The sequence below is a fragment of the Hemibagrus wyckioides genome, linkage group LG01, assembly GCF_019097595.1.
Source record: "Hemibagrus wyckioides isolate EC202008001 linkage group LG01, SWU_Hwy_1.0, whole genome shotgun sequence".
In the NCBI taxonomy this organism is placed as follows: Eukaryota; Metazoa; Chordata; class Actinopteri; order Siluriformes; family Bagridae; genus Hemibagrus; species Hemibagrus wyckioides.
The window spans coordinates 23971807-23985131 of NC_080710.1; the positions used below are offsets into that span (position 1 = coordinate 23971807).

General features: G+C 38.3%; 1 protein-coding gene across 4 annotated transcripts in view; it reads right to left on the reverse strand.

The window, feature by feature from the left end:
- Positions 1-2912: 2912 nt before the first annotated feature.
- The window catches only part of scn5lab (sodium channel, voltage gated, type V-like, alpha b), a 112980-nt gene continuing 102567 nt past the window's right edge, over positions 2913-13325 (reverse strand). For 3 of the 4 annotated variants that reach the window (XM_058392492.1, XM_058392502.1, XM_058392520.1), the window contains 7 exons: positions 11663-11785; positions 9159-9431; positions 8287-8340; positions 8037-8174; positions 7848-7952; positions 5638-5908; positions 2913-4519 (listed from right to left, as the gene is read on the reverse strand). In XM_058392492.1, coding sequence (XP_058248475.1) covers positions 3294-4519; positions 5638-5908; positions 7848-7952; positions 8037-8174; positions 8287-8340; positions 9159-9431; positions 11663-11785 — 2190 coding nt within the window. In that variant the 3' untranslated portion in view covers positions 2913-3293. Of the gene's footprint in view, positions 4520-5637; positions 5909-7847; positions 7953-8036; positions 8175-8286; positions 8341-9158; positions 9432-11662; positions 11786-12202; positions 12326-13325 lie in introns of all 4 variants that reach the window. The other variant, XM_058392509.1, reaches the window with a different exon arrangement.

Consider the following 13325-nt stretch of genomic DNA (forward strand, 5'->3'; position numbering starts at 1 on the left):
CCTTTTAATTCCTGTATCTGCTCTTGTATTGCACAAACTGGCATCGTAAAATGTACAGCAGATAGAAAAGTTTCCCTGTGCTTCATTTGTGGGTGATTGAATACATATTGTGTGAATCTCCAATCGATTTGGGTACTAAAGCATTATTACGGAAAGTAGAAAGAGTCGTTTGTTATACATTCTTCGTACGTGTGCTGACGGATGTTTTTGAAGGGGGGGGGGGGCAACAGAAACAACATCCATATGTTAATGCAAGGAGAAAAAAAAAATGTTATAAATGCCATCCCACTTAATAAATCCATACTACAGCTGTTGCGTTTTAGTGAACACTCTATCGTAACCTGCCATGCATACTGTAAATGTTTTATCAATTAGTATGAAGGTTATAAACAGAAATGTCAGAGACATCCAACAATTGTAATCCAAAATCAGAAAAATGAAGTTGTTGAGCTTGAGCTTGCTTTGCCTTGTCAGTTTGAGTGCTTAGGATGTTGTTTTGTTTTTATCTGTAAGTATTTTTGCAGTTCAGCCGCGTACTGTTATAGCGTACATCCTCCTCTCTCTATTTTACTGTGCGTTTTACTAAATATTACAAAAGTAAGAGTTACGCCTCCAAGCATAGTCGGTTCGGGTCGTCCTCTCGTCTTCTTGCTGAAGTAACCGGAATAGACTCTTTGGTTTTGTAAAAAACCAAACGTGAACAGTCTTGGGAGTGATGCTAAGTGCTCAACAGAAGGAGGCCTGAGATCCCCTCCTCTAAACATCACACCGATCTGGTCTGTCTCCATCACTTACATCCCACCTGCAGTTAGTAAATCCAGCAAGAAGTAGCTGAAGTTATGTGTATATATATATATATACACAAACACACGCACCATTTTCTGCCCATACTATCTTGTAGTTGTTTGACACACACACATTATACAGGATTATACACACAGCCTCCTTCTGGGTAATATATGGCTCCTCTCCTGTGCAAAAAAAATAAATAAATAAATCTTAATCAAAGGGATTTTTTTTTCCCCCGCAAGAATTCCAGGTACTATCTTTTGTATTTGTGTGTGTGTGTGTGTGAAGAACCGTGATTATCTTGTCTGCTCTGGTGTAACATGTCGTACAGTAGAGATCTGAGAACAGCCCGTCAGCACCTACATTAACCTCATCCCACACGCTATTTAATCTAAAGAAGTTATACACTTATTCATTCCAGGAAGTGAAAACAGTGTTTCTTGTGTAAGATTTATTCACTGTAATGGGTACCATTTGTAAATATAATGTTATTTAAAAAGTTATACAATGCAAGCAATCCCCAGATGTACCTCCTTAGCTTACTGAAAGAAAACAGGATAATCCGCTGCTTCTGCCTTTACAACAGATTTTGTTTTCGAGGCTCACAAAATATACATTTTCCCAGCAAATATGCCGCACCCTGACGTCGGTGAAGCAATTGTTCGGTCATCCTTATAAGACAAACAGCAAACGTTCCAGATGTCTCGCATTTCACTCATTCGGCTGCAGTGATCTCATTTTAGGTAAAAAGCCCTTTTGTATTTCTTTTAAAACTTATTCTTAGTTTTTGTTTTCTTCTAAACAAATTCGCAACTCTTATACATGCAGAGCTGTAGCTGTCTTTATTCTAATAATGTTCCTGTTATGATAGAACATCTAAATACATTTTTCTCTTTAAAATAATGTCTATGTATAAATCGATTAACAGTGGGAGTCTGTGCCACTTTTGTTTTCCATGCTCTTTTGTTGTTAATGAGGGTTGCTTGTATTATACATTTGGAATTGATGAAAGTGATGTCTTGTGCTCAAAATGATCTCGAATGGATTGAAGACTACAAGAAGTTCAGCTAGATGATAGGATTACATTAGATGTAACATGGTTATTGACGTAATCCTCAGGCTTGAAACAGCTTCACCATGCCTTTTTCAACGGGTGAGTCTTTTGCACTGGTGAAGAGGAATAAAACAGGATTTAAGTTCTACCAGGCACACTTGGGGTCTATTGCTACAAAAACAGCCCTTCAACAAACTTGCTAACCTGACTTGAAAAACAAGTGGATTAATCTCTTAATGTGAGACATACAAAACAAATGTCCTGTGGTAAAGTATATATATATATATATATATATGTATATATATATGTCATGGAGCCAGCAAGAGATTCCCCTTACATAAGGTTGATATAGTATAAATGACACATTTGTTTTGGATTCAAATATACATCTAAAATCAATATTCAAATTTTTATCGAAAGGTAGCAAATTATTGCTGAACTCAGTATGTGCAAAATAAGAATTCCTTTTCAGCCTTAGAAAGAAAAATGGCCATTACATCTCTAAGTGATGCATTTTCCAACATGCAAAATAAATACTCACAGTTAAAATAAATACACAAAAAAAAAATGTTTACATGTGCAGTAGGTTTGATACTTCGAATGAAAGCCTGTGCAGTCTTTTGGTAGCTGAGGATGAAGATGGATGTGGTACATAAAAGACCGTTGCTGAGTCATGTTTGATTGTCTTTTACTAGTCCTGATTATAGCATCCTGTAACCAGACCAGGCTATTTGTAAGAGACTGGCTTATATAAATATGTGCAGAATGTGGAGGGGAAAAAAGCAAAAAAATACAAACAAAAAAAACCCCCAAAAAAGCCTAACAAACAAAAACATAGTACTGGCAAATATTCTCACTTGTTTTGCTCCCCCTCTCATCGCTAGTGACACAACCTGGACTGGACAGAAGTCATTTTCATACTTGGTTGTATCCAAAATGTATGGATTTTTCCTTTTTTCCTTTTCTTTTTTGTAATATGAGCAATTGGTAACAATAACAAGACTGTATTTCTAATGTCTTGCATTGTCTACATAGTGTGAAATCTATTGTCAGAAGGAAATCACACCAATTTAAGTAAGACCTTTTAATAAACTCAGATGGTCAGGCATACTTTGTAAATGTTGATAAACTGTATTTCGTTAATCTAATATATGAGTAGTACATCTGTGATATAACTGCAGTGTAACTGCTGCAGAATCTCACTCATGCATATAAACTGAAGCAAAGTTAACTGTGAGCTGTCTACACTTTGCCCCTGTATATTCAAACAAAATGTGAAACACAGGAGAATTAAAAACATCAACTTGTCCTACAAAAACCTTGAAATCTTGATGCACAGTCCCATGTATCAAGAGTTGAGAGTGTTGTTTGAGCTATGTTACATTCTGTAAACAAAAAACAAAGTAACAAGAAGATTAACGTGTGTGAGAGAGCATCTTTATACTTAATGTTATAGAAATGTTTCACGGTCTTTGTCAGGGTCAGGTTTGCTCAGGTCACTGTTCCTGGGCTCAGGTATTAGAGCTTGGAAAAGCTCACTAGTGGCTCTTGTCACACTGTCATAAGACGGGGGTGAGGAGGTCGAGGACAGAGCCTCTGTCTCAGGTCCATAATTCTCCTTCAACATGAAGGCTATGAGTCCCTCCTTCTCTGGTGGGCTGTCATCCTCACTGCTGGCAGCTCCTTCTACATTGATCTGTCGATATATGAACGAGGCTTGCCTCAACTGTCTCCGGAGTAAATGCCTTCTGTAGGCCCTCTGTATAACGATGGACGATACCTCCTCTTGCTTACGTCGTAAAGTTGTAGTAATGGGCTCGTAGGAGATTTTGGATGGATTTGCCATCATAAACTTCTCTTCCATTTGTTGCTTGAGAGCATCCATTTCATCTGATTCGCCTAGCACACGCTTGGTAAAGGCAAACAGGATGTCCAGACAGTGAATCTTGTCACCGCTCACCATGGGCAAGTCCATAGAAATCAGCTTAATTTTATTAGGCTTGGCGATACGCAGCGGCTCGGACAGCGAATCGGCAAAATCCGAAAGCTTAGCATACTCGATGAACTGTGTGGCCTCGGGATCAAATTTCTCCCAAACCTCGTAGAACATCTCAAAGTCATCCTCGCTTAGTGGCTCAGTGCTCTCCTCTGTGGCCACACTGAAGTTCTCAAGGATAATGGCAATGTACATGTTCACCACAATGAGAAAAGATATGATAATGTAAGTAACAAAGAAGGTAATGCCTACTGTGGGGTTCCCACAGTTGCCCCGGACTGTGGTGCCTATGTTTGGCACAGTGGGGTCACACTCTTCAGGGGAGTTATTCAAAATGGGACTGAGCAGGCTGTCCCAGCCAGCTGAAGTCGTTATCTGGAAAAGGCAAATCATGCTGTTGCCAAATGTCTCAAAGTTGAACATGTCATCGATTCCACCTTGTTTCTTCACATAGGCAAAGTTTGCCATTCCAAAAATGGCATAGATGAACATGACTAAGAAGAGCAGGAGACCTATATTGAACAATGCAGGTAAGGACATCATTAAGGCAAATAGTAACGTTCTGATTCCTTTGGCTCCTCGAATGAGACGAAGTATACGTCCTATTCGGGCCAGTCGGATCACTCGGAAAAGAGTCGGCGAAACGAAGTATTTCTCAATTATATCTGCGAGAACAATACCTATGAAAAGGAACGGAAAACAAAATCAGCAAATTGGTGAAATACAAACATTTGTTAATGAGGATGAGACACAGCTTTATATGTAGATACACTTCTCTCTGACTTCTTTCTACAAGTGTCCCTGTAGGCCATAACTCCCCAAAAAAGACTAAAACCAAAATCCATCTCCTATTGTTGCACCTTCAGCCAAAAACCCTAACCAAGTTCTGTTAACAGTTCCATTCCTTAAACCATGTATATTTTTGGCTTAATCTGCAATTTAGCCTTCTTGAAAAATGGACATGACCATACATTTTTCTTTGCGCTCGCAGACTAACAACTGTCAGCTACCTCAAACCTCAATCACTTTGCAATCGCCTGAACTGACAGACTTGACTGCTGCAATTTCCTTCACCTTAACTCAGGGTCCCCTTTTTTTCAGGGGTGGTCACTCTGTCTCCTTGCTAACCCTTTGTTGGTGTCATTTTCTTTCATCAGGGACATCTACTCTCAAAACTGGCCAGGCTTGCCTCTTAAGCATGGTCTGTCTCTTTCTTGGTAGATATAGTGCTGCACAGCTGCACTGGCGGTAGACCTTGATTAAGTCAAGCCAAGGTTATGTTGGCTTTACAGTTAATCTTTTCTATGTGGCTGATGAAGAGCATTTCTCCCTACTGAGGGATTCCTTGATTTTGTAGGTGTATTTTGTTGTTAAGGAGGATGTTACTGTTTGTTATGTCCAATTTAGCTAAATCACAAAGTGTTGAGCTATATACTATATACTGAATGCAAGATTACTACCTTTTTAATTATTTATTTATTTTCCATCTTTCCAAGCTTGAGTACCTCCCCAACTAATATAAATGCTATGAGGAAATCGATACCATGGTAGTAACTAGCATTGGTGAATTTTATACTTTCAGAATTTATTTACACTTTAGTAGACACTCTTATCTACAGCAACTTACATTTATCTGACGGTTAAGGGCCTTGCTCAGGGACCCAGCAGTGGCAGCTTGGTGGTCTTAGCATTTGCACTCACAACCTTTGTATCAGTAGTCCAACACCTTAACCACTGAGCTAACACATCCCCACATACATTTACACTAACTCTCAGTCAGAGTCCTGCCTTGTCTTACCCACAATGGAGAGAATGACTACCACAAAGTCAAAGATGTTCCAGTTGACGGTGAAGAAATAGCAGCGGAGGGCAATAATCTTAATGATGCACTCGGCGGTGAAGATGATGATGAAGGCCAGGTTGATATTATACAGGATGGACTCCATGTAAGGGGACTGTTCATCTGTCTCCACCATCATGGCCAACATGTTCAGGAGGATGAGCAACATTATAATGATGTCGAAAGCTTGTTTTGCCACCAAGTCAAAGAAGAATCCTTGGAATGCATTCTGAATGGGAGAACAGTTTGCATCATTGTTAGACTTTCATTTGTATACATCATATATGTGGACACCTGAACACAAAACTTATATGTGGTTCTTCTCCAAACTGTTAGTACAAAGTTGGAAGAACAGAATTGTCTTCAATGTCTTTGTATGTTGTACCACTGTGATTTCCCTTCATTGGCACCAGATTGCCCAAACATGTTCCAGCATGACATTGCGAGGTCCATAAAGACATGGATTGCCAAGGTTGAAGTAGAAGAATTAATTTGGCCTGCACAGAGCCCTGACCTCAACCCCACTGAACACCTTTGGGATGAAGTGGAATGCTAATTCTGTTCCAGGCCTCCTTCTTCTAACTCTTGTGGATGAATGCACAGAAATCTCACAGACAGTTGAATATTTAGTGGAAAACTGTCTCAGAGGAGTGAAGGCTGTTATAGCAATAAAGGGGGAGCCAACTCCTTTTTAATGGCAATTGGATGTTCAGTGATCAGGCGTCCACTTACCTTTGGCCTTATACTCTATTTCAGTACAGTCACATGAACTGAGGCACAATCTCCCTTGTCACATTCAAATACAAACTTATATTCATATATTATATTTTTGAGGACAATTGATAGGAATAACATAAATTTCCCATTTCCAGAAAAGTTGGGATATTTTCTGAAATGTGATAAAACAAGAATCTGTAATTTAAAAACAAAACAAAACAAAAAAACCTTTATTTAACTGACAAAAGTACACACAAAATGATTTTTAACACACTCCAAAGAAATCTGGGACCAAGGCATGTCACATCACCTTTCATTTGACTTATATTTTAATTTTTAATTGTTTGGGAAATGAGGATACTAATTGCTGCAGTTTTGCAAGTGGAACTTTTGCCCATTCTTGCTTGATACCAGACATCAGCTGCTCAATAGTCTGCACAACAGCCCTTATCTGATTCTCCTCTTCATCATAATTTGTCAATGGTGTACAGATCTGGACTGCTGTGAGGCCAGTCAAGCACACACTCTCTGTGTCTACAAAGCTACATAGCATGTGCACAATGAGATCTAAAACTGTCTTGCTGAAATAACCATGGACTTCCCATGAAAAGATGCCTTGACTTTGGGTGCCTTCAGGCATATGCGAGTCACCCATGCCTTGACAGATGTTAGCTTCTGCACCTTGGCACCACTGAGAACAATCTGGTTGTTCCTTTTCATCTTTGGCACAGAGTACTTGATGTGAGTTTTTTTCAGAAACTGTCTGAGGTATACCGGACAGTCCAGAGAACTCTAGCCTTTCAGCTTAGCATTTGATATATAGCATTCTCCTTGTGTAACAGAGTTTCAGGTTGCATTTCTTGATGCAGAGGTGGACTGTGTTAAGTGACAATGGATCTCCAAAATACTCCTGAGCCCATGTAGCTATATTTATCACAGTAGCATTATGGTTTGCTCCTGCAATGCCGTCTGAAGGCTCCAAAGGTCACGCACATTTACAGCGGCTTCCAGCTTTGACCGATACAGAGTGAGGTTTTTCCCAAATTCCCTGAATCTTTTCAGATTCATGTACTGTAGATGGTGAAAGAACTAAATTCTTGCATTGAGAAATGTTCTTCTGGAAACGATTGACAATGTTGCCACGAAGTTTGCACAAAGCCACAACCCATCTTTACATGCAAAGATGTTAGACGATGCTTTTAACTTGTTTCTAATTCTACTAACCTGCTTATTGTGAAATGTTTCAGAATATTCAAAATCTACTATAAGATTTTCACTCTTATTTTCATCTAATTCAAAATTTCTTTATATTTACAACATAGTTGGTCAGCCTAAACATTAAAAACATTAAATTTTTTTTGTACTTTTGTCAGAGACAAATACACATATACAAATTGCAGAACATCTCTGGAAAACATCTGTGGAAATGTGGCTTGTTCCTATATACTCACCAAAGGCCTGGGAATAGGTTTCTGAGGTTTTTTTGATCCCAGTTTTTTCATGGCATTATAATATTTTTTCTGCTCTTCAGTCATGAAGATGTCCTGTCCACCTAAGTGCAGAAGAACTTTACTGTTATTATTGATGTATAGTGTGAGAATTGCATTACATTATACTGTATGATACACAGTGATACTTATCTTGCGTTTCTGTTGGTTGAAGTTGTCGATGATCACACCGATGAACAGGTTTAGGGTGAAGAATGATCCAAAAATGATGAAAATCACAAAATAAAGGTACATGTACAAGTTGATCTCCTTTATTGGCTGCTGCTCCACCTGTCAAATTGGACAGTGTCAAAATAGGATATTTCTGTTGTATGAGTTTGTCTCCAGATATATTCCTTCTATATGGTAACTACGGATATACAGGTGTCTGTTGCACACTTACAGCTCGTGAATCCACTGCTGCATACATGATGTCCATCCAGCCTTTAAAAGTAGCCTTAACAGGGGAAAAAAACAGGCTGAAGATGTTCCAACACTTCACATGCATTAGCGTATTATAAACATTTACTAATGCACATGACTAGTTCATGTTTGTTTCAGGTTAATACATAGATTTCTACAGGACATTCCTTTAGCATCACTCTTCCTTTCCACTGTGTGCAACTAACATCTATATCTGCCCCCACTTTTCAGTCAGTAATGGACAATTGAATGTTCACGCCTCTACAAATCAGGTGTAAAGAGAAAAGAAAAAGCTCCCTCAGCCAGTGTGGTATGAAATGATGACCAAATATGAACTGCCATCTGATGCATGTATTTTCTTTTCTTTTTATTTAAAAGCAGGAATAGGTGGAATATAAGGGGAGCCCTTTTTTTTAGACCAAGTAGCCTTTTTTTTGCCTTGGTTATCAGTAATTATAGGGCTTTTGTGAATGGGCTAAGACTGACTATTTCTAGATGCAAATGGAAGGTTTGTATTGAGTCAAGTCAGAAGAAGGTGATGGAAAGGAGCTAAGTGACTTGTTGCTAGGCTACCGCACCAACTAAGTTAAAATGAAGAACGAAGTGCATGCACTCTTGCTGAGAACAAAATTCTGTATAATGGCCCCAGTGATAGCTAAAAATAAAGTTCCGCTGACTTGTTGATTGATTCGTACTCATGGACAAGCAGAGGTGGGCAGCGACAAAGTGCAAGACAGAAAGAAAAGAAAGTTTCACACTGAGCACTCTGTGTGTGTGTGTGTGTGTGTGTGTGTGTGTGTGTGCTCATGAATTTGGCGTGGAAATGTTTCTAAGAGGGAAAAGATCACTCACCACTTGAAGCAGTGCAAGGTAGCCAGCACCCACGTTATCAAAGTTGACTTTTACTTTCGTCCAGTAGTACTGGGTATCGTTCATAGCCAGGCACTCGGTCTTGTTGTTAATGTGTGAGGCATTGTAGATGAAGCCTGAGCGGTTGATGCAGCGGCCAAATTTTCCAGCGAACAGGTTTACACCCATGATACTGAAGATGAGCCAGAAGATGAGACACACCAGCAGGACGTTCATGATGGAGGGGATGGCCCCAATCAAAGCGTTCACCACCACCTGGTGCCCATGGACACAATCAACAATTAGATTTTTGACAGGGAATGGACAGTGTCTATTCTGTTGTAGCTGTAAATTTGAAGTGAAAATTTACATAAACACTAAGTTCTCTAAGCATTCTTAGCAGTGATGATTCGTTTAATTAACAAATGTGTCTAGTTATTCACTGACCACATCTCAAAAGATACATAGAAGGATGAAAAAACACCATGGTGATGGTCATAAGCATCCATAGCTCAGTACAGTGTAATATCTGAGTCGTGTGTGTGTGTGTGTGAGACTGTTGCAAATGGATCTATAGGACCATCTTTAGCAGCAGTAGAGTAATACTGGCAGTTGGGTAGATATGCATTACAACAGAATCACATCAGGAGACAGACAAGAACATACTGTACACACACACACTAACACTGACACCTATTCATGTAATGCATGTTAGAAAGCATCCTGGCCTTCATTCCCAGTTGTTAATTTATTTTTTTCCCCTTTTTGTATCTGCAATCATTTTTCAGATAATAGGAAGTGTCACAAAGAGATCTGCCAAACAGCTGATCCTCAGCGAATGAGACTGCACGTTCTCTCCCCATGTAAACAAGGCCATGTGCCTCAGGCAGCTGCTGTTAACACGCTGTGACGTCTAATCGTGTTTGCCAGACCTACAGCGACATAGAGGGAATTCCATGCATCTCTGCTAATTCACAGGGAGATATATAGCGGATGATTTATGTCAGGGAAGTGTTTTCTCAGATTTTTATTTATCGTTCTTGGAAGGAGTCTCCAGTGTCAGATGTAAAGCTGTAACTTTACGTTCTCTGCCACAGGAGAGTCTTCAGGACAGATGACTTTGCATTCAAGTTTCTCTTTAACATGACATGCTGCATTGCTTTGTCTTAAAGGCAATTTTAGTTTAAGGAACAATTGTCTAAAGCTGCTATATAGGCCTAACATCAGGTGATTAAGTGATAACGGGAACTTTTCTATATGGACGTTTCACCACATTAAATGTAACTCAAGTATGATGTGGTGTTCTTTAATACATTTTAAAAATGTAATCACTGACAAGCCGCTGCAGTATAAGTGGACTAAAACAATTCAGGATGTGTCGTTAATGTTAAACAGTCAACACCACCCCTTCGTTGATTATTTTCCTTTAACAGCAATCTCCGTTGTGTTTTATATGTTGCACATTATTGAATATTATTGTCGATAAATAAATAAATTAATTTATTTATTCATTCATTTATTTTAATTATTTAATTAAATAATTCATTACACCATCCAAAACTAAAAAAAAACTATTTTTGATCATATGCCTGTTGAAGGAAAAGAAAGATTTGATTTTAGAAATTTCTTTAATACTGATTTTACAACAATTAATACAATTTACAACAATCAATACAATTTATCCTATTTAATCTATTTATTTATTATATAAGTCCAGGCTTCCATAATGGTAGCAGGGTAACTCCTTTAGAATACTGTCAGAAAAAAAGAAAAATGCATTTTACAGCATATTAATGGATTATAAAACTGTTTAAAAACATTAAACATCAGCTGAACTGAAAGAGCTGAGCGGTGTACATTTGCATACAAGACATTTACATTGAGCACAGAAATATACTGATGAAGCCTTAGTGCAGTAATTCTGAAATGTAATACTGGCAAGATGTTTCACTTCCATCTGGTGAAGTCCGGTTAATATATCAAGTACGCAGTGACAAATCAGTCAGACTGTGGATTGAATAGATCAGGCATTATTAAAACTTAAAAGCAGAGTGGAAACGACAGACGGCGTGGACACATTCATTAATATTAGCTTTAGTACTGATTGTGCTAATGTATGGCCCAAATGAGTTCTTTTATATTTCAAAAAGATTATTAGCATTTAGTAGTCTTTATATAGCATTAATAATATCTGAGTATGATACACATTCCTCTGTATAAAAGCCTTATTTAGCGTTAATTAAGTGTTAAATCTTGGCTGTTCAAATCTGCAGGTTTAGTTTAATACCTTAAATTAGCTCGTACCTGGGTTCTGCTGTTTGTGTGTATGTATTGAGTCTTTTGTATTTACAGTGTACATTTTTATGCTTTGAATTTTTTTCTTTAGAAAAATGTACTGAACTAAAAAATGCATTGGAAGTGGGGAAATAGCATCAGACGACAAAGGACAGCAAAGTGGCAGATGGAAATAAAGAGAGAGAGAGAGAGAGAGAGAGAGAGGCTCTTACCCTCATGCCTTCAAATCTGGATAGAGCTCTTAGTGGCCTGAGAGCCCTGAGGGTCCTAAGTGATTTGATGGCAGCCAAGTCAGAGTAGCCTAGTGTGTTGGCTACGAGGCTTATTAAAGACACCTAAAAGGGGCACAGAGAATGGAGGAGACAGAAAAGATAGAAACGCAGTATTAGCAAGCTGACAAATCCTGCCAGGCATAGGGTCCATGCACTTCCTGTGGAAGTAAAAGGAAAGTCCTTCCTGCCTCTGAATCATGGTGCCTGGGTAAAAGAAGAGAAGTGGGTAAATAGTTTGAACAGCTCTGTTGGCTGTTACACGGGTTCCATGTATGATCAGTCCTGGAAAAAGTTGAACAGACACGGAGGGAGAGAAAGAGTGTGTGTGTTTATGTGTGTGTGTTTGGCAGAAGGCTTCAAAGAACCTGCGGAGGATGAAAATGTTTATTGAGTGACCTAACAATCGCTAATCTACTAAAAGCATCACTGTGTGCTTAAGTGGTCCGGCTGTGGCACGGACCGGCCAGATAAAATCCTTACCCTCATGCCAGCAAAGCGAGATACGGCCCGTAGCGGCCTCAATGCCCGAAGCGTCCTTAGAACACGCAAGGTGCCAATTTGTTCATAATTGAGGGCACTCGCCAACAGGCCAATCACTGAAATCTGTATAAATTGAAGTGTAGTTTGTTCAGTTAATGCCATGATTACAAGTTAAGATATAAGATATAGTTGCATAATTTTACATGACATTTCATTAGACAGCTACATAGAAAATGGACTAGCACAGTGATCACTGTAGTATGATGCGCTTTCCTAATCTAATACTTACGGACCTTATTTTCATCTTCCAAGATTAAATCAAGTCCTTAAAAGAAATGGCAGAGTGCCCCGTTTGTTGCCTTGTGCCAAGATATTTTATTAAGATAAGGGAATGTTTAAGCCCATTGAGAACGATTGCTAAAATCGAAATACTTAGATTACATTCATAATAATTTATGAACAGTACAGGCAGTCAGTTTTGGGATTGAGGGAGTAGAGGCTTGGGTTATCTTTTCTCCTTGGAGAGTTAAAACAAGCACTGGAGAAACATTTGGTCTCGTGCATAATATTTGTAAAGATATTAAAAGAATGTTAAGGGGTTAATATTGCTATACAAGAGCGTCTGCTTATTATGATTTTTTTATGTGTGTGTAAACAGTGTATGTGCTCTAATGGGCTCTTTTATAGCTTTTACAGCCTACACGGTACAATGTCGTGTAATATACAGTCCCGTTTTCCCCCCTCTGCACTGCCAGATACGAAATATAGCATTGGTATTATGGAGCTACATGAAGATTCTTTAAATGTGTATTTAAAATATTCTGCTAAAAATGACATAACTTTATGTTTTTATCACACATATCGTTTGCACAGGGATAAATCAGTAACTGTAAATTATATAATAAAAAGAAGGTTATGAAGAAATGTCTGTGTGGTTAATCAGTTTCCTCTCATGCTGACAAGATGAGGAAAATCAAAGCTTTAATTAAGGTATATTTATTCTATGAAAATAAAAATCGAAGGAAATGTAAATGACAAATAAAATGTTTTTATAATTGAAAAACATCAGTATAATTTCTAAACATTTTTTTTTTTTATATCAAATTTTATAATTCTAAATTTA